At 41.5% G+C, this 27,424-nt stretch overlaps 1 protein-coding gene across 1 annotated transcript; it reads left to right on the forward strand.

Annotated features, from left to right (window-relative positions):
- Positions 1-2,654: 2,654 nt before the first annotated feature.
- LOC121975641 (probable protein phosphatase 2C 8) lies at positions 2,655-5,578 on the forward strand. Its single transcript, XM_042527405.1, has 3 exons — positions 2,655-3,431; positions 4,585-4,690; positions 5,062-5,578. Exons 1-3 carry the CDS (start codon positions 2,739-2,741, stop codon positions 5,376-5,378), a joined length of 1,116 nt encoding a protein of 371 aa, XP_042383339.1. The 5' UTR covers positions 2,655-2,738; the 3' UTR covers positions 5,379-5,578.
- The last annotated feature ends 21,846 nt before the right edge of the window (positions 5,579-27,424 follow it).

Raw genomic sequence — 27,424 nt, forward strand, 5'->3', positions numbered from 1 at the left:
GATCGACGCAAAGAACGGGTCACGGGGCTAAACCTGGCAACGGCAAAATGAAGCTGAGTGGCGTTGGCTTGTGGGCCGATCAGTGATTACAAATCGAGCACAGTCCGATCGGATGTTGTAGTATTTGGGTCGAACGGGCCTCAAAGTAGCCAAAGGCACATCTTATCCAGTCAGTCAGACTTGCAGCCTCCTTCAACTAGACTTGAAGGGGAGGCTTGTGATGCGGTGATAATGAGGAGCCTACCTGGCACGAGTCAATTGCGACGGTGTAGGTCAAAGTCAAGATGGTCAATACCAGGGATTAAATAAGGCTCGGTCGCACTCGAGCGGGAAGCAGTTCATCGGCTAATCGGAGGGATCATTATCCGGTCGCCCATATGGGTAAAATCAGTATCTGGTCAACCTAGTTGACAGGAGAGCAAACTGAGCGGGTCGGGAGCCCAAGTCGAGCTGACCAGGAGCTTGAGTCGAGTGGGACACCCGTCCGGCTTAAGGTAGTGCGTTGGCATTGTACACATAATGAACTGATAAAATAATAAAAGAGGAAAAGATAGATAATTAATAAAGGAAAGAGAAAATAAAAGAGAACACTCTATTTATCATTAAATGAGAAGAAATCAAGACAAAGATATATTCCGTCGGTAATTAATATTATCATTAAATAGAAGAAGATGAAGGATCACTGAGAAATGTATAAAAGAATATGCTAAGTACGAAGAAATATAAGAATATGTCTCTAATATTTTCTCTCTTCATTTTTTTATTTGAGTATTGAAAGACCAATATCAAGGATCCCTTTTCTAATTTTAGATTTGTTTTATAAAAAAGAGCGACGTCTTCGTACTATCAATAGAACTACTATCTTTCCGAATTTTATTTTCACGTCTTCGGACATGATCACATACAAAACATGAATCATTATGAATCCTAATCTTGCTACGCAATTTAAGTATCTGTCGCATATATTTTTAATAAAAAAAATCATGTAAATCGAATACGTACCATAATGAAACCCCAAAAATAATCAGAAATAAATCAAAATAAAATTGATAAAAGAAATAATAGAAGCGCAAGGGAAAACAAATCGTGTCATCCATAACTTATTCAACGCAATCCTGATCCGCCACGCGTCTCTCCCACATGGTCAGCCTTCCTTTTTACGAGTCCAGATCCTCTGCGCCCGCCTCCCGTGCGCCCTCTGCGCCCATCGCTACGCGACAAAAAACCCACGCGCTAAGCACGTGCGTTTCTTCGCTCCAGTAATAAAACTCAGCTCCAACGCACACATATCACTTCCTGCTGATCGGTCTATTGACCGATCAGCAAGAATACTGATCGGTCAGCAGACCGATCATCAGGAATGCTGATCGGTCTTGCTGACCGATCAGCATTCCAACAGGATTTTACCCTTCTACCAGTAATTGGTCTTGAATTGGGACCCCAAAGCCCATTAGACCCTAAAATGGAGTGCCTAGATAAGGTTTCTTCTTTTGGATGAAGTAGGCCAAGGGATCTGTAAAGTAAGTACTAATAGATTAAGACCTTGTCATGCATATTTTTAGCACAGTATCAGTGGCAGCAGTACAAAGATAAACAAACAGCAACTTAATGCTTTAAAAACCTTTTAATAGAGAAAGATGATAAAGACTTTAAATTGATACATCTTAAATAACTTCCTGAACCAATCTATAGAAAGAAGCCGTGAAAACTAAGTAAATGTTAAAGACATACTTTAGAATCCATAAAAATTCTGAAATTCCCAATAACCTACACGTCATCCAACACTATAGTCCTTAAGAACAAGCAACAGACAACTGATCAACATGCTCATTTCATGACAACAGAAGTCTGGATAATCAATCAATTCTTAAAATATGAAAGATGTAATCCCCTTATTGGACGACGGAACAAGTTCTCAAGAAGAACCTAGGTACATCTCACCAGATGGAATTCCTGTAGGCCTGTGAAGATAATATCACCAGATGGAAGCAAATATCTTCCTGCTGGAATGCTGATCGGTCAGCAGACCGATCAGCATACCGATCAGCATTCCTGTTGATCGGTCAGCTGACCGATCAGCATTCTTATTGATCGGTCAATAGATCGATCAGCAGGAAACGATATGTGTGTGTTGGAATTGGGTTTTATTACTGGAGCAGAGAAACGCACGTGCTTAGCGCATGGATTTTTTGTCGCGTAGCGATGGGCACAGAGGGCGCACGGGAGGCGGGCGCAGAGGATCTGGACTCCCTTTTTACCGATCGCCCCGCTTCCGTCCGATCTACACGTCGCCGACGCAACCTCCTCCTATTCTCACCCGCACCACCATTCCGAGCCCACCGCCTCATGGCTGCTTCGGACTGCGACGCCTGGATCCAACTAAAACTAGTTAAAAAACTGGGTAGCAATAACAGCCCGCCCTGGACGCCACCCCGAAATCTCTATCTCCGCCAACGATAGCGCCACACGCCGTCCCGAATCCCATCTCGGCCGTCCACCTCTCCTTCGGCCATGGTCCACGTCGCGGGTGGTCCTCTCAAACGGCGATGTGAAGGTGGTGCTCATCGGCGTCTCGATGGAGAATCTGACGGTGGACATTTCTCCACTGCCCCCTTTTTCTTTTCTTCTTAACTAATTCGTGTCGAACCTTTACCTCTTTCCTTTCTCCTTCTCCTTCTCCTTCTCCTTCTTTGCTTCTTTTAAAGCGTTCGAATACATTGTACCATTGTGGCTAAACAATGGTGGGCGACGACGAGCCCCTTTCGAAGGGCGTGGAGGAAGGTAGCATCCTTCTAGAAAACGAGACCCAGGCCGTACTCAAGAAGCCGGTATCCGCTCGCCGACGGCGGATCGAGCTCTGTCGCGCCGGGTTCGTAGGAAACAAGCGCCTCAAGGATCCGTCAGAAGGCGGCTCGATTTCATCGTCTCCTCCAGATCGCGATGCTGACGACGGGCTCGTCGGGATCGGTGTTGCTGAGAGGCCGAAGGGGCCGCCTCCGGTCGCGGTCCATTCTCACGGGGCCGTTTCTGTAATTGGGGGGAGGCGGGAGATGGAGGACGCAGTCTCTGTGGCGCCGGAGTTCGCAGCGCCCTCTCGGCACGACTTCTTCGGGGTGTACGACGGCCATGGAGGTGCAGGGGTGGCGCATCTGTGCCGAGAGCGGCTCCACGTCGTGCTGTCAGAAGAGGCGGCGGGCGGGGGGTGGCCGCGGGTGGAGGGGCGGTGGAGGGAAGTCATGTCGGCGAGTTTCTCGAGGTTGGATGAGGAGGTGGAGGCGATGACATGGGGCGAGTCGTCAGAGAGGACGATGGGATCGACAGCGGTGGTGGCCGTGGTGGGGACGAACCGGATCGTGGTGGCCAACTGCGGCGACTCAAGGGCCGTGCTCTGCCGCGGCGGTGCCGCGGTGCCCCTCTCCTTCGACCATAAGGTAAAGCTTCTACGCGCTGTCTTCTTTTTTTTTTGTTTTTTTAAAATGTCCTTATATTTTATTTTAACAATTATGCATGTGTTTCTCATGGGAGATGGTAATGTACGAAGAAGAAAAAATGGCTTCTTTTTCTCCATCAGATTAGTGTTCAAAGTAATTTTTTTTACTGCAATTTTCTTAACTAAATGCATCGCATGCTCTTGATGGATGAGTTTCCTGACTGTTCTTCACACTTTTTTTTTTTTTTTAAAAATGTACTGTTCTTCTTGAATGATTTAGATCTTCTCAAAATTGAATTTGGTTTTGGGTTGTGATGATATTGGTCCCAATGGTAATGAGGAACCATGTTGATTGTATTCGGTAATTTGGGAAATGAATACTGTAATCCACTCAACAAATGACTCATGTTCTTAGCCACTGGCTTTCTTTCGAACTCATAAAGATGAAGCATTTTTGTTGTTTTCTAGCGTAGAAGTAATTTCTTTCTATATTACCAGAGAAATAAATGGCCCATGTGGTTGCTGTTTCTATTCTGTCATATCAGGAATGATTTCAAAATTATTGTTGGGGGAGATTTGAGAAAAAGTTCAATATGAGGGCATCTCCCACCGTTAGAGTTTTAAATGAGTTTTTTTTATAATTTTAATATGTCACATCAATAATATTATTGAAACATCTCCAATTGTAAGAGCTCTAAATAAGTTTTTTTTTTATCCAATTCATAGTATGAGTTGCATGGTTTCATGCATATTGCATTAATTTCGTGACAAAAGAACATGTTTAAATTTTCATTACTGCTTTTAAACTACAAACCTCAAACTCCACATCTACAATGCTTCAAGACTTTTTATTCAGCTTTTTAGATTTTACAAACCTCTCATAAATCTTGCATTGGAGATGCCTCGAGGGACTAGCAGTCATGTGGTATGAATAAATTCACAAGATGGACGGTTGCAGTGTGTAGTCCATCAATCTAGAACTCATTTAAGGTGCCACCATGCTAGATGAATGTTTAATATCTTGCATGGTAAACATGGAAGTATCTTCTAGTCTTTTATGAAAACCTAAATGCCTGATAAAATTTGGGCCATTCAAAGAATCCGAGTGTTTCCTTTAGTTGGTCTTATGTTTTTTAATTTCTTATCATGCACAGGCTGATAGACCAGATGAGATCGAAAGAATTGAGGCAGCTGGAGGTAGGGTGATCAATTGGGAAGGCTATCGTGTTTCTGGTGTCCTTGCCACATCCAGATCTATCGGTATGTTTCTTTGGACCAATCGCGTGTTGGTCTTATATTAAAGTATTAGTTTCATACTCAATTTTACTTGGAATAGGATACTAGTATTTAATATGCGTGTGAATCGAAATGTTTGATCTAGGTATTTTTTTTAAAAAAAACTACTCGTGATTGATATCAAAGTGTATTATAGATAGAGTCTAAGCTGTCAGCTGTACATGAAACGTTAATGGAGATATTGATTGCTCCAACATAATTATCAGAATTCTAGATCTGCAAAAGATAGTCATTATTCCAGTGAAATTTTACAAGGATGCTCCCCCTCGTTCACGAAGGGTAGAAATAATTATAATCCTCTGAAGTTTATGGATGGTTGTCCATTGCATTTACAGGGGACTATTACCTGAAGCCATTTGTGATACCAAAACCAGATGTGACTGTGACCGAAAGGATCGACAAGGATGAGTTCCTCATCCTAGCCAGCGACGGTTTATGGGATGTGGTCTCCAACGAGTCCGCATGTAGGATTGCGAGGCAATGCCTCAATGGGAGGACGGCGAAGATGTTTCCTGATGCAGTCGGCGGATCGACCCCTACTGAGGCCGCAGCTTTACTGACTAAGCTCGCCATCTTGCGAGGGAGCGAAGACAACATCAGCGTGGTGGTCGTGCAGCTCAAACAACTCCGCATCAAGGTGCCACATTCATGATTAGAGAAACTCGAATTAATCGTGTCTTGTGTTTGGATCTCTTGGCGCCAACTACGAATGGGTGCGAAATGATGTATGTAATGATTGAGGTGGAGATCTAACTCATGTGATTATTTAGTACGATATTTTTGTTTATACGGACTACGATGTACAGCCATATTTCTCTTATGGAAAAGATAATAGTTCGTCTCTCTGTTTTACATAAACTTGTGTAGCAAAGTTCTCTTGGAACGGTGTGGTATGATATGATGGTTGAGATATGAAGTGTTAGTATATTAGATTATGGAGTTAAAATTCGGTGTGTCTAATATCTTGATCATTGTATTAATGATTAGTAGATATTCATGATTTATATTTTTCGTGTTAGTATGAGGAGAGATCGATAGGAATGTTAGGACTGAGTAAATCGTATTTTGCTGCATTGTTTTGGTGTAGCAAAGATATAAGATTTTAATCTTCATTGAATCACGTAAAATATTCAATTCAACTGTTCGTTTTGTTTATCAAACTGTATCTTCAACTGTTCCATGACTAGTTGAAGAAAACAAGGGCCACAAATGGCAGACAGGATTCGATCAACGCAGACCACCTATATAGGTTAGACCTAATATCGGGTTTAGGGTCAGGCTGGCTGACCTAAAGGCGGAGTCACGTAAGCTATTTCCCCAAAGTCCACATTGGCCCTCTTCTAACTCTACTCGGTGCTTGTAAGCTTCTTGCTTGTCCGATAATCTCCCTTCCCTGGTCTTCGTAGGAGCCCGATGCAGCTTCGGGGGTGTTCCTCTCTGTCCTAGGTTGCATGACCTAAAAGCAGTCCCGATGACCTATTGACCTAGTACTATCGATCTGATAGAAGTCAATCCGATAAGTGAATACTCAATCAGAGACGATTCGACCCTATCAGCAGATCGCAATCCATATATAAGATTTAAAAAATAAGTTGAGTTAAGTTTTATGATGTTTAAGTTCAAAATTAACCAAACAGTTAAATAATTATTTAAATTTAACTTGATTTTATTTTTATGAATTTGAGTTTGATTTAAATTTAGCTTAAGCTTGATAAATTTATTTGATTGTTTGAAATTTTTATATTTTAAATTGATTTGGTTGATTATTAGGTTTGATAATATAAACTTATTTATTTTTTTTTTAAAAAATATGTATTTAATATGTTGATAAAATTTTTATTGATGAACATAATCCACAAATATTATTCACAAAAGTTTTTTATGAATATTATTCATATATATTATTCATATATATTATTTGTTGTTTGTAAACATTAATAAGCAATAAATAAATAAATATATATATATATATATATTCAACGACCTTAATAAATTCTTACTAAGTAAAATATCAAGAGGTTCATGAACGTCCATTTAGAGCCCTGGCGTTATACTTTTATCAAATCAAAATAATTTTATATAAAAGAAATGAGATTGCAAATAGGAAAAGTTTCATTCAAATTGGCGGGTCCAATATTATAGCCCATATAACGAATCTCGGCTCACATTTGATCCACTGGGCTCAAAATTGATGTCAAAGCTGACTAAACTTAAATTAATTAATTCACACCACTCCCTTTCTAACTGTATTAATCAATCATACAATGAATTCAGATCGTGACATTAATATATACACACACATTTTTTTCAGTGTCATTAAATAGCACCTCCGATATTATTGCTCGGCTCATAAATGGTCGGCGTTGAAAAAGAATATATAGTAGGCTCTCCAGTTCTATGTCAACTCCACAAAATCCTCTCAATATTTCCTTTATAATTTCACACTTTTTATTAAATATATTTCTTATTTCATTTTTATATTTTACCGTATATAATTATTTTTTTTATAAAATTTAAATCTATAATATGGAATAATATTAAAAACTAAATTATATGTTTACATTCTACTTTTTTAAACAAAAATTGGAAAAAAAATTATTTTAATAAAAAAATAAATGAAGAAACAGCTCCCTAAATAAGGAGCTACTCCATACCTAAATTGAGGGAGCTCTCTTCCATCCTAATGTCACATTGAAGTTAGAGAAGGAGTTTTTATCATGGATTCCCTAATTTTACCTGAGCAGTTTCTTTAAGTTCGAAGTAAATAATGAAACTATTTATTTTAGCATAGTAATCTTTTATATAAGAAAAATCAGAAAATCAATCAAATATCCTTCACATATGTTAAAATATTATTGATCATATCTGAAAATCATGAAGGAGACTGACTGAAGATGTAACTTCTGAGTTGATTGTTTGTAGACCTCACTATGCTCTGTAATACAAGAAACGTCAGTGCCGAACCAGAGAAGAGGTCCCTGGTGTGGACCCTCTGACGTTCAAGTCAGTTATTAGAAAAATGAAAAGAATTTGAGCAATAGTAAGCACAAACGTAAATAGTGAATAACGCGTATCTCCATCGGTGAATGCACTCCCTTTTATATAGTGCCCTAGTGACCGACGTGCACGCGCCTCAAGACACGAGAACACTTCCATAACCGTCCTATGAAAGGACATGTCAAGAAAGTATGTCTGACATCATACCTTAACAGGGTATGCAAATCCCTGATGCGACAGTAGAAACTTCCGTCGTATGATTCGCCTGTTGACCATGCCTTATTATCGATGACATTATCTCCCAAAGAAATATAAAAGGGATTCCACTGTTTGGCCGAGCTGGGGAGCCGGTCGGCTGGGGATCCGATCAGGTCGACCTCAGCCAATCTTCTCCATCATCCTTTAGCCCAGCTAATTGTTTTCGCCCGACTGGACTAGCGCTCTGATTGCCTTAGCATTCCTCCACTTGTAATGAGCATCTGATGTTCTGGCCTTAGTGCTCTTGGCTGTTCGGGCGTTCGGCTCGGACAAGTCACTTGCCCGATCAACAACTGTAGTAGACCTCAGCTCGACCACCTTTTGTGAGCCCATTGGTTCTCTGGCAATGACCGTCTTGACTTTGACCACTATGTTGGCTACTATCTCCTCACTTGACCTGCGCTCAGTGGGCCCCCCTTTATCACTGCATCACAAGCCTTCTCCTCAAAGCTAGTCGAAGGAGGTTGTAAGTCCAGCTAACTGAACAGGTAGTGTTTCTCGTGACCTCCTGATTGGGCATTCCCCTTTTCTTGAGCCTCCGATCGGCTTATGTACTCTTCACAGTCGCCATTCTGCATTATTTTACCGACCTGAGTGTGTAGATGTCGCTCGAATTTGACTTCACAAGTTTGGTTTGAGCTGTCGCTCGACTATCATATAGTCAGAGATCTATGCCGATCGAGGTGGTTGATAGCGACACTTAGCGATTTTTTCACGTCTCGTGGCTTTCTCGAATGAGCGACTAGTAATAGTTGCTAACGCCATCTCAATTTCTGAAAGACTGCGAATCTCCTATCATTATGACCGAGCACGCCACCCATGCCTTTTAATTACACCCCATTAATGCGTTCCTGTGGTCGGCCACTACGTGTCCCACTCTCTGCTATCGTACGCTTGACATGACAGGCGGATATCCGCTGATGATATGACAGATGTCTTTTCAAATTTTATGACCAGATCTTATCCTTATTTTTCATATCCCTTGATCTGACAGCTCATAACCATCACTTGTTGCGTTTTATAAGCCCTTATTTACTCGCCGTCGTCTTCACACTTCCTCGTGTTTTCGATCTCGAGCACGTTCTGTGATGCTTCTCCTCCTCATCTTCGCAGGTAACCTTTCTCAGTAAGTCTCTCTTTTCTTTCCTTCGTTGAATTCACACTTTGATTCTTTCTTGATTTCTTATGGATGTTGTTAGGACCAAAAGTAGCTAGAGGGGGGGGGTGAATAGCTTGTCGCGTTCGCTTGGTGCGCTTCGTTGCTTGTCGTTGCTTGTTTCTTCTTGGATGTGCAGCGGAAAATACAGAAACAAACATAAAACGCTAACACTAGGATTTTACTTGGTATCCACCTCACAAGAGGTGACTAATCCAAGGATCCACACCAACGCACACACCCTCCACTATGAATAACACTCCTTTATGGTAACTACCAAAGGCGGAGAAGCCCTACAACACTCTCAATTCAAGAAGAAGAAAGGGAAATACAAGTTAAGCAAAAGCTTACAAGATGTGCAGTAAAAACCCTAACCCTAACTTCTTCCTCTTGCAATAGATCCGCCTCTTGACTTGGAAAGCCTCCAAGAACCTTCAAGAACTGGCGATCACGTGCTTGTAGAGAGCTGTGGAGGAGCTGGAATGAATCTGAGAAGAGCTCGTGAAGAGATGCCGAAGACCACGCTCGCCTGCGGCTTTAAACCCGACGCAACGGTCGGATCCCGATCGATTCGAATGTTCCGAATCGATCGGGGAAGCTTTGGATCGATCCACGGATCGATCCAGAGCGCCTCTGTGCTCTGGAAACGCGCCTGGATCGATCCACGGATCGATCCAGCGCTTATCGCGCGAAGCAGCATCGTCCCGATCGATCGGCTGATCGATCGGGACCTCTGGATCGATCCACGGATCGATCCAGAAGCTTTCTGTTCGCTGGGAAGAATCTGGATCGATCCACTGATCGATCCCCGGATCGATCCAGCACTTGGTTTTTGCCCAAAACCAAGTCCCAAACCTCCCTAACCAACATCCGGTCAACCTTGACCTGTTGGTACATCATGCCTCGCATCTGGTCACTCCCTTGACCTGCTAGGACTCCCCACCAAGTGTCCGGTCAATCCCTTTGACCCACTTGGACTTTTACTCGTCGTGCCAAGTATCCGGTCACTCCATTGACCTACTTGGACTTCCACCAGATGTCTGGTCAACCTTGACCCATCTGGACTTCCTTCCTTGCCAAGTATCCAGTCAATCCCTTTGACCTACTTGGACTTCCCAACACCAGATGTCCGATCATCCTTGATCCATCTGGATTTGCCTAGCATCCGGTCAATCCTTTGACCTACTTTGACTTCCCACCACGTGTCCGATCATCCTTGATCCATCTGGATTTCCTTCATTGCCAAGTATCCAGTCAATCCCTTTGACCTACTTGGACTTCCCAACACCAGATGTCCGATCATCCTTGATCCATCTGGATTTCCTTCCTTGCCTGGCTTCACTCACCAGGACTTTTACCTAGCTTCACTCACTAGGACTTTCACCTAGCTTCACTCACTAGGGTTTTCATTCTGCCTAGCTTCACTCACTAGGACTTTCACCTGGCTTCACTCATTTCCTTCTGCCTAGCTTCACTCACTAGGACTTTCACCTGGCTTCACTCACCAGGATTTCCTTCTGCCTAGCTTCACTCACTAGGACTTTCTTCTGCCTAACATGCCAGTTAGGACTTCCCAGTCAAGTATCCGGTCAACCTTGACCTACTTGACTCTTCTTCGATTGATATCTTATTGTCAAACATCTAAACCCTAACCAAGACTCAGCTTGGTTAACCAGGTCACCCTTGACCTGAGGGATATTGCACCAACAGATGTCTCCTCTCAACCTCCTCCGCCTATCCCCGGGTTATGGTATACCTTGACCGAGTCCAAGTTTAATGGTGATGAAATTGATCAGATGAAGCTCACGTATCGTTTCCCTTTCGATTATCAAATCCTTATATCTTCAGCCTATGACCGGCCTCATTCGCCTCCCGATGGTTTTTTACCCTTTTTCAAGGATCATTTTTGGTCGGTCTTCGGTAAATACTTTCATATATCCCTGCAACAATTAGTGCCAAATGTCTTTAGGTTGCTGTGTAGGGTGGTCGTGCTATTCCATCTGTATGGCATCCCCTTAGTCCCACGAGTATTCTACTACTTTTACTATCTCAAATTGTCCGAGCCAGTGACCTTTCTGTTCCAAGCCCGAGTAGGCTCTGTCTTTTTTGAAAAAATGCTGACCTCCAATAAGCACGGGAGAGAGCATTATTTTTTTGTTTGCTTTCTCACTCGGTCAAACTTCTCGACCGGCTGGCAAATGAAAGTGATGAAGCCTTCGTCACTCGGGAGATACAGAAGTCAATCCGACTATCTCCAAGCAGCCTCCAATTTGACCGATCAAAAGTATCACATCCACCGGCTGCTATTGGAGAGTGTCTTTACGTGTTTGGGCTGAGCCTAATCTGCACGCTACTGTCCATGACCTTAGGTATGCTCTATTTGATCCTTATATTTGAATCTAACTAATTTTTCTTCATTTTTTTGCAACTCAAATCATGCTGAGGGAGCGTCTGAGCGGCAAGAGCAGGCTCACGGATGTGGAGATTAACACCGTGGGTGTCGCCGAGCTACAGAGTCGTGGCCTGCAGTCGGTCGAGCAATTTGATCATCCGACCTGCGGGGTGGGAAGGATCCACGTACCGGCCAGCAAGGCTGGAGCAAGTCAGACAAAGGCTAGCGATGCCACGACTGCCACGGCTGACCTTCTTCTTGATCGGCCTTCAATGTTGCCGATCGTGGTGCCCTCGAAGTCAACCACCTTCGAAGAACCTCTGATTTGACATAAGAAGCACCGGGGGGAAGCTTCTTCCCAGTCGACCACTTCCGCATTGCAGACCCCCACCCGTACTAGTTCATGCCCTTCCTCCGAGCGAGGTGAGACTTCATCACCCGCCCTTCTCGAGCAAGTGGTTGTTCCTGTTACAGTGTATACTAAAAGCCTAGCTTTTTGTAAACATCTATTTTGAAATAAAAGAATCACATTGGTCATATGTCTACATTTATTTGCTAAGTGTAGTTGTTCAATTAATTTATATTGTAGATAACATGGTATGTGGTGTCACTCACAGAAGATCATGTTATCAGTTCTTTATAAATTATAAACAGTTGCTCACGACTAAGATGGAAAGGAACAAACCGTTGGAATAGTCGTAGTGTAATTAGGTATTAGTTTATCTTGACTAATAAATTACACTAATACACTCTAAGTGTAATAAGTAGGACCATTTAAGGTAAGTTCTTTTTATACTGACTTAATAAAAGAGCAAGACCTTAGTTATTATGGAAGTGTGTGCTCTTAATCCTAATATAATAACAAGCACATATATTTAGTATTTATTTCTTTGACTTGTCAAAGGGTGAGATTTAGCTCGATAAATCAAAATGTCTGATAGATTGGAAAATGATATTACTTATAGTGTGTGTTGTTGATTATAAAAGGAAACTGTGTCCTAGTAATCTAGGTTGATAATGTCCCCAAGAGAAACTCATAAGGATTGTCATGTTAAACCCTGCAGGTGGACTTAGTCTGACATGACGATAAGATTGAGTGGTACTACTCTTGGACTGAGATATTAATTAAAATGAGTTGTCAGTAACTCAATTAATTAGTGGACATCCGACATCTTAAACACAGGGAGACTAACACACTCATAATAAGAAGGAGACCAAAATGTAATTTGCAATTGGTGCAGTAGTTCAATAATAATTCTTTAGTGGTATGAATTATTATTGATGAAATTAAGTTGAGTGTTCGGGACGAACACGGGAAGCTTAATTTCATTGGGAGACCAAAACAATTCCTCCTCTCGGTACCTATTGTAGCCTCTTATTTATAAAGTATTATACCCACCCTTACCCACCTTCTTACCCATCCTAATGGGTCGGCCAAGCAAGCTTGGGTCGGCCAAAGAAAAAAAGATGAGCCAAATAGAGGGGTCGGCCAATGCTTGGAGCCCAAGCATGGTGTGGCCGGCCCTAAACAAAATAAAAGGATTTTTATTTTAAAATTTTTCTTATGTGAATTCCATGGTTTTAAAAGAAAGTTTAAAATTTAAAATTTTCCTTTTATAACTTTCTACAAAAGATTAAGAAGAGATTCGATATCTTTCCTTATTTGTAGATTGATGGGAAAATTTTAATTTTGATAAAACTTTCTTTTTTTGTAACCATGTTCATGATTTAAAAAAAGAGTTTTAAAATTAAATATTTCCTTTTATAAGTTTCTACACAAGATTAAGAAAAGATTAAATATCTTTTCTTATTTGTAGATTGAAAGGAGATTTTAATTTTAGATATAACTTTCCTTTTTGGAAATCATCCACATATTTTAAAAGAGAGATTTTAATTTTAAAAAAAATTCTTTTATAACCAAGGGATAAATTATTAGAGAAATTTTTATTAAAAATTTCTGGAAATAAATTAAGAAGTTTTAATTCTTGTATTAAAACTTTCCTTGTTTGGAGCTTGTAGGTGGCTGGCCATGTAGATAAAGAAAAGGAAATTGATTTTTAATCAATTAAAATTTTCTTTTCATGGCAAAAGAAATTAAGGAAGTTTTTATTTAAATTTCCTTATTTGCCAAGACCGAGGATTATAAAAGAGAGGGTAGGGGTGCCTTCATGGCGAACAACTCTATTCTATTTCCCTCTCTCTCTTCCTTGGTGGTGGTCGACCCTATTGCTTCTAGCTCTTCTCCTTTTCTCTTCCTCCTTTGTGGCCGGCGGCATCAACACAAGAGGAGTCCTTGGTGGCCGGTTCTAGCTAGAAGAAGAAGGAAAGAAAGGAGGCTTTGTTTCTAGTATCCCTTGGAGCTTGGTGGTGGTGGTCGGACCTCTACATCTCTTGGAGAATTGGTGGTGGCCGAATCTAGCTTGGAGAAGAAGGAGCTTGGTGGTTCTCTTCTCGGTAGATCGTTGCCCACACAACGTCCGAAATAAGAAGAGGAATATGGTAGAAGATCAAGAGGTCGTTGCGTACAAAGAAAGGTATAACTAGTAATTATTTTACGCATCATACTAGTTTTTCTTTGTATGAATTCCAAACACAAGAGACATATGATTCTAGATTTTCGGATTAGATATTCGAAGTTGTGTTTTTTTTATTTTTTCGATCTTGTGATTCGATTGTTCTTTTTGGTTAAATCTAATGTTATTTTAGGAAATTAAATATTGAATTTCGTTAAGAGGCTTTGTCGAGGCAGTGGTGGATGCTCCCATACCCAAGAAGGTCATGTGCCTCGCCATGTTTGACCTGGGAGCCAATTTCTGAAATAAATATTTAATTGTATTTGTAACATAGGTAGATTTGGATCAATAGTATTAAGTTCCGCTTGCGATCCAAATCTAAACCATTAAGAACAAATAAGTTAAATTTGGAATCAATAATGTTAAGTTCCGTTTGCGATTCCGAATTTAATTTCTAAAGAACACAATAGGTTGTTAGGAAAGGTTCGACACTTATACAAAATTTTTGTACAGTGAAACCGGTACGATCTTCCTAGGATCAACCAACAGTTCCGATTCCTATTTTCGTGTTATTTGACTAGACACCTTCTATGTTCGAGTTGTCATAGGGGTCATACACACACCGCCTATCGTGTATATGCCTCCTGACTTCTCCTTATTAGCTGCACAGGTATCTACTATTTGGCCATCCTGCTGCTTAAGTCCACAGGCCAAATGACTTCCCAGCCTTCTGGTCTGAGCGGCTAGAGACACATAACAACCATCATCCACTTGCCCACTGATAAGTGGCACCACCCGAACGACGCCGAGCCTTGTTCAAGTCCACATTGGCCCTCTTCTAACTCTACTTGGTGCTTGTAACCTTCTTGCTTGTCCAATAATCTCCCTTCCCTGGTCTTCGTAGAAGCCCAATGCAACTTCGGGGGTGTTCCTCTCTGGCTTAGGTTGCTTGACCCAAAAGTAGTCCCGATGACCTATTGACCTAGTACTATCGATCTGATAGAAGTCGATCCGATAAGTGAGTACTCAATCAGAGATGATTCGACCCCTATCAGCATGTCTCAATCCATATATAAGATTTTAAAAAATCAAGTTGAGTCAAGTTTTATGGTGTTTAAGTTCAAAATGAACCAAACAGTTAAATAATTATTCAAACTTAACTTGATTTTATTTTTATGAACTTGAGTTTGGTTTAAATTTGACTTGAGATTGACAAATTTATTTGATTGTTTGAAATTTTTATATTTTAAATTGATTTGGTTGATTATTGAATTTGATAATATAAATTTATTTATTTATTTTTTTAAAAAAATATTTATTTAATATGTTGACAAAAGTTTTATTGATGAACATAATCCATAAATATTATTCACAAAAGTTTTTTACGAATATTATTCGTTGTTTGTGAACATTAATAAGCGGAATATATATATGTTTATTCATTTAGTTTAACGAGTTCTTTAAAATTATTCATTTAATTAATTATATATATATATTACGACCTTAATAAGTTTTTACTAAATAAAATAATCAAGGAGGCTCATGGACGTCCATTTAGAGCCCTGGAGTTATACTTAATGTTATCAAATCAAAATAATTTTATATAAAAAAAATGAGATTGCAAATACGAAATGTTTCATTCAACTTGTGGGGCCGAATATTATATAGCCCATATAACGAATCTCGGCTCACATTTGATCCACTGGGCTCAAAATTGATGTCAAAGCTGACTAAACTTAAATTAATTAATTCACACCACTCCCTTTCTAACTGTATTAATCAATCATACAATGAATTCAGCTCGTGACATTAATATATACACACACATTTTTTTCAGTGTCATTAAATAGCACCTCCGATATTATTGCTCGGCTCATAAATGGTCGGCGTTGAAAAAGAATATATAGTAGGCCCTCCGGTTCTATGTCAACTCCACAAAATCCTCTCAATATTTCCTTTATAATTTCACACTTTTTATTAAATATATTTCTTATCTCATTTTTATATTTTACCATATATAATTAATTTTTTTATAAAATTTAAATCTATAATATGGAATAATATTAAAAACTAAATTGTATGTTACATTCTACTTTTTTTTTAAAAAAAACTGAAAAAAATATTTTAATAAAAAAATAAATGAAGAAGCAGCTCCCTAAATAAGGAGCTACTCGATACCTAAATTGAAGGAGCTCTCTTCCATCCTAATGTCACATTGAAGTAAGAGAGAAGGAGTTTTTATTATGGATTCCCTAATTTTACCTGAGCAGTTTCTTTAAGTTCGAAGTGAATAATGGAACTATTTATTTTAGCATACTAATCTTTTTTACGAGAAAAATCAGACAATCAATCAAATATCCTTCACATCCGTTAAAATATTATAATATCAAAATATTATTGATTATATCTGAAAATCATGAAGGAGACTGATTAAAGATGTAATTTTTGAGTTGATTGTTTGTAGATCTCGTTTTGCTCTGTAATACAAGAAACGTTAGTGCCGAATCAGAGAAGGGGTCCCTGGTGTGGACCCTCCGACGTTCAAGTCAGTCATTAGAAAAATAGAAAGAATTTGAGCAATAGTAAGCACATACGTAAATAGTGAATAACGCATATCTCCATCAGTGCATACACTCCCCTTTATATAGTGCCCTAGTGGCCGATGTGCACGCGCCTCAAGACACGAGCACACTTCCATAACTGTCCTAAGAAAGGACATGTCAGGAAAGTATCTCTGACATCATACCTTAACAGGGTATGCAAATCTCTGATACGACAGTAAAAGCTTCCGTCGTATGATTCGCCATGACCATGCTTTGTTGTCGGCGACATTATCTCCCAAAGAAATATAAAAGGGGTTCCACTGTTTGGTCGAGGTGAGGGAGCCGCTCGACCGAGGATCCGGCCAGGTCGATCTCAGCCAATCTTCTCCATCATCCTTTAGCCCAGCTAATTGTTTTCGCCCGATCGGACTAGCGCTCTGATTGCCTTAACGTTCCTCCACTTGGTAATGAACATCTAATGTTCTAGCCTTAGTGCTCTTGGCTGTTCGGATGTTCCGCTCGGATAAGTCACTTGCCCGATCAACAACTACAGTAGACCTCAGCTCGACAACCTTTTGTGAGCCCCTTGGTTCTATAGCGTTGACCGCCTTGACTTTGGTCTCCACGTTGGCTACTATCTCCGCACTTAACGCGCGCTCAGTGGGCCCCCTTTATCCTCTCTGTTGGGAGATTGTTGGTGCAATATTCCCCAAGTCAAGGTTGACCTTGTTTGACTGAGCTTGAATTGGGTCAAGCTCGAGTCTTAATGTTTATGTTTTGATGGTTTGACAATACATGTTGACAATACATGTTTGACATTACATGTAGACAACACATGGAGATTGCAGGTGCAATTGTTCATGTGTGGGGATTGTGATGGAGAGTCAAGTAGGTCAAGGTTGACCGGATACTTGACTGGAAAATCCTGGTGAGTGAAGCCGGGTTAAAGTCCTAACTTGGAGGTTAGGCAAAGGAAGTCCTGGTGAGTGAAGCCAGGCAGAAGAAAATCCTGGTGAGTGAAGTCAGGTGAAAGACCTAGTGAGTGAAGTTAGGCAGTGAGGAAATCCTAGTGAGTGAAGCTAGGTGAAAGTCCTGGTGAGTGAAGCCAGGCAGAGGAAAATCCTGGTGAGTAAAGGCAGGTGAAAATCCTAGTGAGTGAAGCTAGGTGAAAGACCTGGTGAGTGAAGTCAGGCAGAAGAGAAGTCCTAGTGAGTGAAGCTAGGTAGAAGGGAAGTCCTGGTGAGTGAAGCCAGGCACGGGGAAATCCAGATGGGTCAAGGTTGACCAGACATCTGGTGAAAGTTCAAGTAGGTCAAAAGAATTGACTGGATACTTGGCACGAGGAAGAAAAGTCCAAGTAGGTCAAAGGTATTGACCAGATACTTGGCAAGAGGAGAAAAGTCCAAGTGGGTTAACGAGATTGACCAGACACTTGGTGAGAGTCCTAGCTGGTCAAGGGTGACCAGATGCTAGGTTTTATGTACCAACAAGTCATGGTTGACTGGATGTTGGTTTAGGGGGCTTTGGGCTTGGTTTTGGGCAAAAACCAAGATTTGGATCGATCAACCGATCGATTGGATCATGCCCAATCAATCGGCCGATCGATTGGGTGAGTCCTCGCGACAAGCCTTCTCCCAATCGATCAATGGATCGATTAGGGAGAAGTGTCGCGCGAACAGAACAGCTCTGGATCGATCAGTCGATCGATCCAGAGCCCCCAATCGATCAGTGGATCGATTGGGAGGTTCGATTCTGCGCGATAAGCCCTGGATCGATCAGCCGATCGATCCAGGAAATTCCTGAGAGCACATAGGCGCTCTGGATCGATCAGTAGATCGATCCAAAGCCTCCCCAATCGATTGGGAGCAATCCAATCGATCGGGATCCTACCGTTGGCGTCGTATTTAGCTGCAGGCGAGCGTTTCCTTCAGAGAACTTCACGCATACAGCTCCGATCTTCACAGGTGACTTCACAGCTTCTCCACAGAGCTCTCCACGCCAGATCTTGAAGATCCTTGGAAGTTTTGTCCAAGTCAAGAGGCGAAAAAGAAAGTTAGGGTTAGGGCTTTTATTGTACTTCTTGTAAGCTTTTGCTTGTTCTTTACTGCCCTTTTTCTTTCTTCTTGTATTGAGAGTCTTGTAGGGCTTCTCCGCCTTCGGTAGTTACCGTAAAGGAGTGTTTTATTAGTGGAGGGTGCGTGTGTGTGTGGATCCTTGGATTAGTCACCTCTTGTGAGGTGGATACCAAGTAAATCCTTAAGTGTTAGCGTTGTATGTTTTTGTTTCTTGTATTTCCGCTGCACATCATCAAAGAAACAAGCAACGAAGAACACGAAGCACGTAACGAGCTATTCACCCCCCCTCTAGCTACATAATCGGTCTCAACACTCTCAAGTCTAGTCGAAGGAAGTTGTAAGTCCTACTGACTGGACAGGTAGTGTCTCTGGTAACCTCCTGATCTAGCATTCCCCTTTTCTTGAGCCTTCGATCGGCTTATATAATCTTCATAGTTGCCTTTCTGCATTATCTTACCGACCTGAGTATGTAGATGTCGCTCAAATCTGACTTCACAAGTTTGATTTTGAGCCACTGCTCGGCTATCATATAGTCAGAATTTTGTGCTGATTGGAGTGGTTGACAGCGACACTTAGCAATTTTTTCACGTCTCATCGCTTTCTTGGACGAGCGGCTCATAATAGTTGTTGACGCCATCTTAATTTCTAGAAAACCATGCAAATCTCGGACGAGCGGCTCATTATGGTCGAGTACGCCGCTCATGCCTTTTAATTACACCCCATTAATGCGTTCATGTGGCCCACCACCACGTGTCCCACTCTTAGCTGTCGCACACTTGACGTGACAGACGGATATCCGCTGATGATATGATAGACGCCTTTCCAAATTTCATGGCCATATCTTATCCTTATTTTTTCCTATCCCTTGATTTGATGGCTTGGAGCCATCGTTCGCTGGGCTTTATAAGCCCTTATTTACTCTTCGTCGTCTTCACACTTCCTCGTGCTTTCGATCTCGAGCACGTTATGTGATGCTTCTCCTCCTCATATTTGCCGACGACCTTTCTCAGTAAGCCTCTCTTTGTTGAATTCACGCTTTGCTTCTTTCTTGATTTCTTATGGATGTCTCCCCTCAACCTCCTCTGCTTGTCCCCGGGTTATGGTATACCTTGACCAAGTCCAAGTTTAATGGTGATGAAATTGACCAGATGAAGCTCACGTATCGTTTACCTTCCGATTATCAAATCGTTATACCTTCAGCCTATGATCAGCCTCATTCACCTCCTGATGGTTTTTTACCCTTTTTCAATGATCATTTTGGCCGATCTTCGGTAAATACTTCCATATATCCCCTGCATCAATTGGTGCTAATTTCTTTAGGTTGCTATGTGGGATGGTCATGCTATTTCGTTTGCATGGCATCCCCTTAGTCCCCCTAGTATTCTACTACTTTTATTATCCCAAATTATCTGAGCCAGTGACCTTTCTATTCCAAGCCCCCAAGTAGGCTCTGTCTTTTTTGAAAAAAAATGTCGACCACCAATAAGCACTAGAGAGAGCATTATTTTTTCGTTCGCTTTTTTGCTCGACCAGACTTCCCGACCGACTGACAAATGGAATAATGAAGCCTTCATCACTCGGGAGATACAGAAGCCAATCCGACTATCTCCAAGCAACCTCCAGTTTGGGCGGTCAAAAATATCATATCCACTGGTTGCTATTGGAGAGTGTCTTTATGTGTTCGGGTTGAGCTCGATATGCACGCGACTATCCATGACCTTAGGTATGCTCTATTTGATCTTCATCTTTGAATCTAACTAATTTATTTTCATTTTTTTCAGCTCAAATCATGCTGAGGACACGTCTGAGCGGCAAGAGCAGACTCGCGGATGCGGAGATAAACACCATGGGGTCATACGCACACCGCCTGTCATGTATATGCCTCCTCACTCCTCCTTGTCGGCTACATAGGTATCTACTATTTGTCCATCCCCGATGCTCAAGTCCACAGGCCAAGCAACTTCCGAGCCTTCTGGTCCGAGCAGCCAGAGACACATAATGACCATCATCCACTTGCCAACTGATGAGTGGCACCACCCAAACGACGCCGAGCCCCATTCTCCAAAACACAGGATTAGGATTCAAAGACCACTTGCACAAGTTTGGGTCGATGCTCAATCTCGTGCGGTGACTATTTCCCCGAGGGAGCTTGCGGATAGTCATACTCAGAGGCCACGGGAGTACGTATATTGCTTTTATATTTACTTGCTTATTTCCTAATCGGCCCTTACTGACTTATTGCTACTGCAGTTCTGGGTCGAGAGCCTGGCCATATGCTAAAGGCTAGCTTTTTTGGAGTACGAAGTCCAACAACTGCGTGCTCTGAGCGGCTCATTAGAGGCTTCTCAAGCGTGTTTGGAATAGCTGACTTGTGAGGTGGCTCAACTGAAGGCCGATCTGGAGAAGAGCTCCGAACAACTTCAAGTTGAATGGAATCAGAGGGAGGAGCAGTCCTCGTGAATTGAGCGGCTCAACAAGCAGGCTAGTAGCTTTGAGTCTAAAATTAACTCCGCCAATACTCGAAAGCTTCGCGCCATAGAAAACTTAGAGATAAAAATAAAGAGGCAAGGGTCTTAATGCAAAATCTGAAGGAGACTGAGGCCGCTCTGGTCACCAAGCGGGAGAGTTGATCAAAAGAGCAAGTGGCCGCAAATCTTCAGCTTAACGCCAAGGAACGGGGTGACGTCGGTCGCCTCTCTTGGTGTGGTGCAATGTGCCCATAGTACACTGGGGAGTTTATTCACCCAGTTGCCTCCAGCATGGTCGAGTTGATCCCGTAACCCTCTCAGGATTTCCCTGTTGGTGACTTTCGCTTGGTCGTTGCTCTAGGGGTAGGCTATGTTAGAGTGTATACTAAAAGCCTAGCTTTTGTATAAACATTTATTTAGAAATAAGAATCATATTGGTCAAATGTCTGCATTTATAAGTTAAGTGTAGTTGTTCAATTAATTTATATTGTAGATAACATGTTGTGTGGTGTCACACACAGAAAATCATGTTATCAATTCCTTGTAAATTATAAACAGTAGCTCACGACTAAGATGGAAGGAATAAACCATTGGAATAGTCGTAGTGTAATTTGGTATTGGTTTATATTAACTATAAAATTACACTAGTACACTCTGAGTGTATTGAGCAGGACCATTTAAGGTAAGTTCTTTTTGTACTGACTACATAAAAGAACAAGACCTTTGTTATTATGGAAGTGTGTGTTCTTAATCCTGATATAATAACAAGTACATATATCTAGTATTTATTTCTTTGACTTATCAAAGGGTGCGATTTAGTTCGATAAATCAATAGGCCCGATAAGTTGGGAAATGATATTATTTATGGTGTGTATTGTTGATTATAGAAGGAAACTGTGTCCTAGTAATCTAGGTTGATAATGTCCCCAAGAGGAGCTCATAAGGATTGTCATGTAAACCTTACGGGTAAACTTAGTCCGACATGACGATAAGGTTGAGCGGTACTACTCTTGGAGCTAGATATTAATTAAGTGAGTTTTCAGTAACTCATTTAATTAGTGTACATTCTATATCTTAAACACAGAGAGACTAACACACTCATGATAAGAAGGATCCCAAAATGTAATTTGGGATTGGTGCGGTAGTTTGATAATAATTCTTTAGCGGTATGAATTATTATTGATGAAATTAAGTTGGGTGTTCGGGGCGAACACGAGAAGCTTAATTTCATCGGGAGACCGAAACTAATTTCTCCTCTCAGTCCTTTTCGTAGTCTCTTATTTATAAAGTATTATACCCACCCATACCCACCTTCTTACCCATCCTTATGTGGCCAGCCAAGCCAAGCTTGGAGCCCAAGCAAGGGCAGACCAAGATATGGCTTGGATTGGATGAAGTGTGGTCGGCCCTAGCTTGAGTCCAAGCTTAGGTGGCCGACCACAATAAAATTAAAAGGATTTTATTTTTAAAATTTTTTTCTTATGTGGAAGTCATGATTTTAAAAGAGAGTTTAAAATTTAAATCTTTCCTTTTATAGCATTCTACAAAAGACTAAGTGCAATGTTTGATATCTTTTCTTATTTGTAGTTAAAAGGAAGATTTTAATTTTTGATAAAACTTTCCTTTTTTGTAATCATCCTCATGATTTAAAAGAGAGTTTTAAAATTAAATCTTTCCTTTTATATTTTCTACAAAAGATTAAGAAAAGATTTGATATCTTTCCTTATTTGTAGATTGAAAAGAATATTTTAATTTTAGAGAAAACTTTCCTTTTGTAAATCATCCATATGTTTAATAGAGAGATTTTAATTTATAAAAGTTTCCTTTTATAACCAACCATGAATGAAATTTTTAAAGAGAAATTTTTATTTCCGGAAACAAATTAGAAAGTTTTAATTTTGTGTTTAAAACTTTCCTTGCTTGGATGATTAAGAGGTGGCCGGCCATATTGAGTTTGAAAGGGAAATTTTTTATTAAACTTTCCTTTCATTGTCAAAGAGAATGAGGAAGTTTTTATAAAACTTTCCTTATTTGCCAAGACCAAGGAATATAAAAGAGAGGGTAGAGGTGTCTCACCTCACAACTTATGTTCTAGTTTTCCTCTCTTCTATTTCCTTGGTTGGTGGTCGGCCCTTCACATCCTCTCCCTCTCCTATTCTTCTTCCTTGGGCGGTGGCATCTTCATCTCAAGGAGCTTGGTTGGTGGTCGGATCTTGCTTAAGGAAGAAGGAGAGATAGGAGGTCTTGTTTCTTAGCATCCCTTAGAGCTTGGTGGTGACCGAACCTCATCTTCTCTTGGAGTTCTTGTGGTGGCCGAAACTTGCTAGGAGAAGAATGTAGCTTGGGTGGTTCTTGTCTCGATAGATCGTCGCCCACACGACGTCCGAGATAAGAAGAGGAATACGGTAGAAAATCAAGAGGTTGTTGCGTACAAAGAAAGGTATAACTAGTAATTGTTTGTCGCATCATACTAGTTTTCTTTGTATAGTTTTTGAAATACCAAACACAAGAGACATATGATTCTAGGTTTCGAATTTGTGATTCGAGTTTGTGTTTTTTTTGTTTTTCGAATTTGTGATTCGATTGTTCCTTTTGGTTAAACCTAAGGTTATATAAGGAAATTAAATATTAAATTTCGTTAAGAGGTTTTGTCGAGGCAGTGGTGGATGTTCTCATACCCAAGAAGGCCAAGTGCCTCGCCATGTTTGACCTGGGAACCGATTTCCGAAATTAATATTTAATTGAATTTGTAACATGGGTGGATTTGGATCAATAATGTTAAGCATCGTTTGAGATCCAAGTCTAAACCTAAAAGAACAGATAAGTTAAACTTGGAATCAATAATGTTAAGTTCCGTTTGCAATCCAAGTTTAATTTCTAAAGAACACAATAGGTTGTTAGGAAAAGTTCGACACTTGTACAAAATTTTTGTATAGTGGAACCGGTACGATCTTCCGAGTAGCAACCAACAGGCTATTGAGGTGAAAGCATGTGCAATGCCAAAGCCTTCACACCACTCCTTGAGGTTTCATCCTGCAAACTGTCTTCTGTTGCCCAAGACGAGCTTGCGAGGAATGCCGAACCGACATAAGATATTTTTCCATATAAATTTGATAACCATATGCTTGGTTATCTTGGCTAGCGGCTCGACCTCCACCCACTTTGAGAAATAATCTACTACAATTAGTAGAAATCTTCGCTGACCAGTTGCCATTGGGAATGGTCCAACAATGTCTATGCCTCACTGGTTGAACGGACATGACACCGTTGACGCTTTCATCTCCTCGGTGGGTTAGTACGGGATATTATGATATTTTTGACATGATAAGCAAGTGGCTACGTTCGAGCGACGTCATTTTACAAGGTGGGCTAAAAGTATCCCGCCAACAGGATTTTTTGGGCCAGTGATCTTCCACCCGGGTGACTTCTGCAGGAACTCTGGTTAACCTCTTGCAAGATGTATTCAACGTCCTCCGATCCGATGCACTTGAGCAATGGCCTTGAAAAAGCTCTTTATATAGTTGATCCCCGATTACGGTGAACCACCCGACCCTCTTCTTCATTAGACGAGCTTCCTCCTGATCGGTTGGTGTGACGCTTGATTGGAGGAACTCTATCAGCATTATCCTCCAGCCGCATGGGAATTCTATCCCGTCCATCCTGTCAATGTGTGCCACCAGTGAGACTTGTTAGATAGGCTTATCCATGACGATTAGCGATAACGAATTGACTAACTTAGCCAACTCGTCAGCTGTCTGGTTGTCCGATTGAGGGATCTTCTGTATAACCACTTCTTGGAAGTTTGCATTCAACTTCTCGAAAGCTTTGGTGTATAGATTGAGTCAGGCATTACTTATCATGAATGTGCCTAATAGATGTTAAGCTGCTAGTTGAGAATTCGAGTGGATGAGGATCCTTGTGACTTCTACATGTCGAGCTGCCTGTAAGCTGGCTATCAAGGCCTCATATTGAGCTTCGTTATTTGTAGCCCGATAATCCAGCCGTACGAACAACTGCGTCTTGTCCTCCCGAGGCGAAATGAAAAGGATGTCGATCCACTTCCTTGCCGAGTGAATGAGCCATCTACATAGATCTTTCAAGTTGCGTCCGACTCGGCGTTCTGGATCTCGGTAACAAAATCAGCTAAGGCATGTGCTTTGATCATCATTCACGGTTGATATTGTATGTTAAACTCACTCAGCTTGGTGGTTCATTTGATCAACCGTCCTTATGCTTCTATGTTAAGGAGGACTCTTCCCAGTGCGCTATTGATCATCACCACGATTAGATGTGATAGAAAATATGGCCAAAGTCTCTGAGCGGCGAGTACTAGTACGTATGCCAATTTTTCGAGACTAGTGTAACAGGATTCTGCATCTTTTAATATATGACTTAGAAAATATACAGGTTGTTGCTCAGGGTCGTTTTGTCACTCCAACGTCGAACCAACCGCATGCTTTATGGATGATAAATAAATCCAGAATAGCTCGTCGGTGTTGGGTTTCGCCAATATAGGTAAGGAGGTAAGGTACTCAAACACCACCAGCGCCTTGTCGCACTCCGCATCCCATTGGAACTTTGTCCCTCAGCACAGTATTTTGAAGGGTGACTCTGGTCAGACGACTTGAAGATGAATCTTGATAATGCGGTGATCCGTCCGATCAGTCGTTGGGCCTCCTTCAAATTACGGGGCGGGGGCATGTCCTATAGTGTCTTCACCTTGTTCGAATTTGCCTCGATCCCCAGTTTGGTGACAATATATCCTAGGAAGCGGCTACTTCTTGTTCCGAACAGGTACTTATTTGGATTCAGCTTGATTCTATATGCCCTCAAAGTTCAGTAGGTTTCTTCGATATCTGCGTAGAGGTCAGCGGCTCGAAGAGATTTTATCAAGATGTCATCAGCATATAACTCCATGTTACGGCTGATCTGCCATCAAAATACCTTGTTCATCAATCTTTGATAGGTGGTGCTCGCGTTCTTCAATCCGAATGGCATGACGTTGTAGAAGTAAGTCTCGTCGGCTATAATGAAGCTGACCTTCTCTTGATCTTCTCGGCCAAGCGACAATTGGTAGTAGCCTTGGTATGCGTCGAGTATGCAGATTAGCTCACAACCCGCGGTGGAGTCCACCATTTGGTCTATCCGAGGTAGGGGATAGAAATCCTTTGAGCATGCCTTGTTCAGATCGCGGAAGTTAATGCAGACTCATCACTTGTTGCCTGGCTTAGAGACCAGCACAACGTTGGCAAGCCAGATCTGAAATTATACTTCGCGGATATGACCAGCCTCCAACAACTTTTCTATCTCCGTTCGGATAATCTAATTATGCTCCGAGCTAAAGTCTCTCTTCCTCTGTTTCACCGGCTGTGCGTCTGGTCGAACATGAAGCTTGTGCTGAGCTACGCTTGGTGAGATGCCTAGGATCTTGTGTGTCGACCAGGCGAACACATCATGGTTTCACCTAAGGTAGGCGACCAGCTCTGCTTTCTTCTTATCTATCAGGTCGACCACGACGCATGTAATGGCTTTTGATCAGCTAGGATGGATCTGATCTCCTCCTTTTCCTCATAGACCAGTGTGGGAGCTTCTTCCATGACGACGTTCACTTCCAGACGCGGGCTCTTCCGCACGACCCTTGCATCGAATTTGACCATCTCGATATAGCATCGCCAAGCTGCCAATTGGTCGCCTTTGACTTCACTCATCTCATTGTCTACCGAAAACTTAATCTTCTAGCAGAAGGTGGACACCACTGCTTGGAACTCATTCAGAGGTGGTCGACCCAATATGATATTGTAGCCGGACGGTGGATCCACCACAATGAAATTTGTTGTCCTGGTCCTCTTGAGAGGTTCTTCTCCGAGCGATATAGCCAACCGAGCCTGGCCGATCGGTAATACTTTATTGCCTGTGAACCCGTAAAGCAGGGTCATTATGGGCTGCAGTTCGCTCTAGTTGATTTGCAGTTGATCGAACGTTTTCTTAAAGATTATATTCATATTCACAAAAGTTCGATGAATAGTATAGTTAGTTATTACCGCTCGGATGATTAAGGTATCGTCGTGAGAGGTCTATACTCCTACTAGATCTCGGGGGCTAAAATCGATCTCAGGTTCCTCAGCCTTTTCCTTGCTGCATCCAACAACATGTATTTCTAGTCACCGAGTGTGTGATTTCCTCTCTCGGTTGGAATCACCGTTGGTCAATCCACCGACGATCATTCCAATTTCACCCAGAGCAGCGTTGTTTCAGTTCTCCTCCTCCTGAACCGAGGGCCTAGTCCGCTCAACAGA

This window comes from Zingiber officinale, chromosome 4B (genome assembly GCF_018446385.1).
Source record: "Zingiber officinale cultivar Zhangliang chromosome 4B, Zo_v1.1, whole genome shotgun sequence".
Lineage (NCBI taxonomy): Eukaryota > Viridiplantae > Streptophyta > Magnoliopsida > Zingiberales > Zingiberaceae > Zingiber > Zingiber officinale.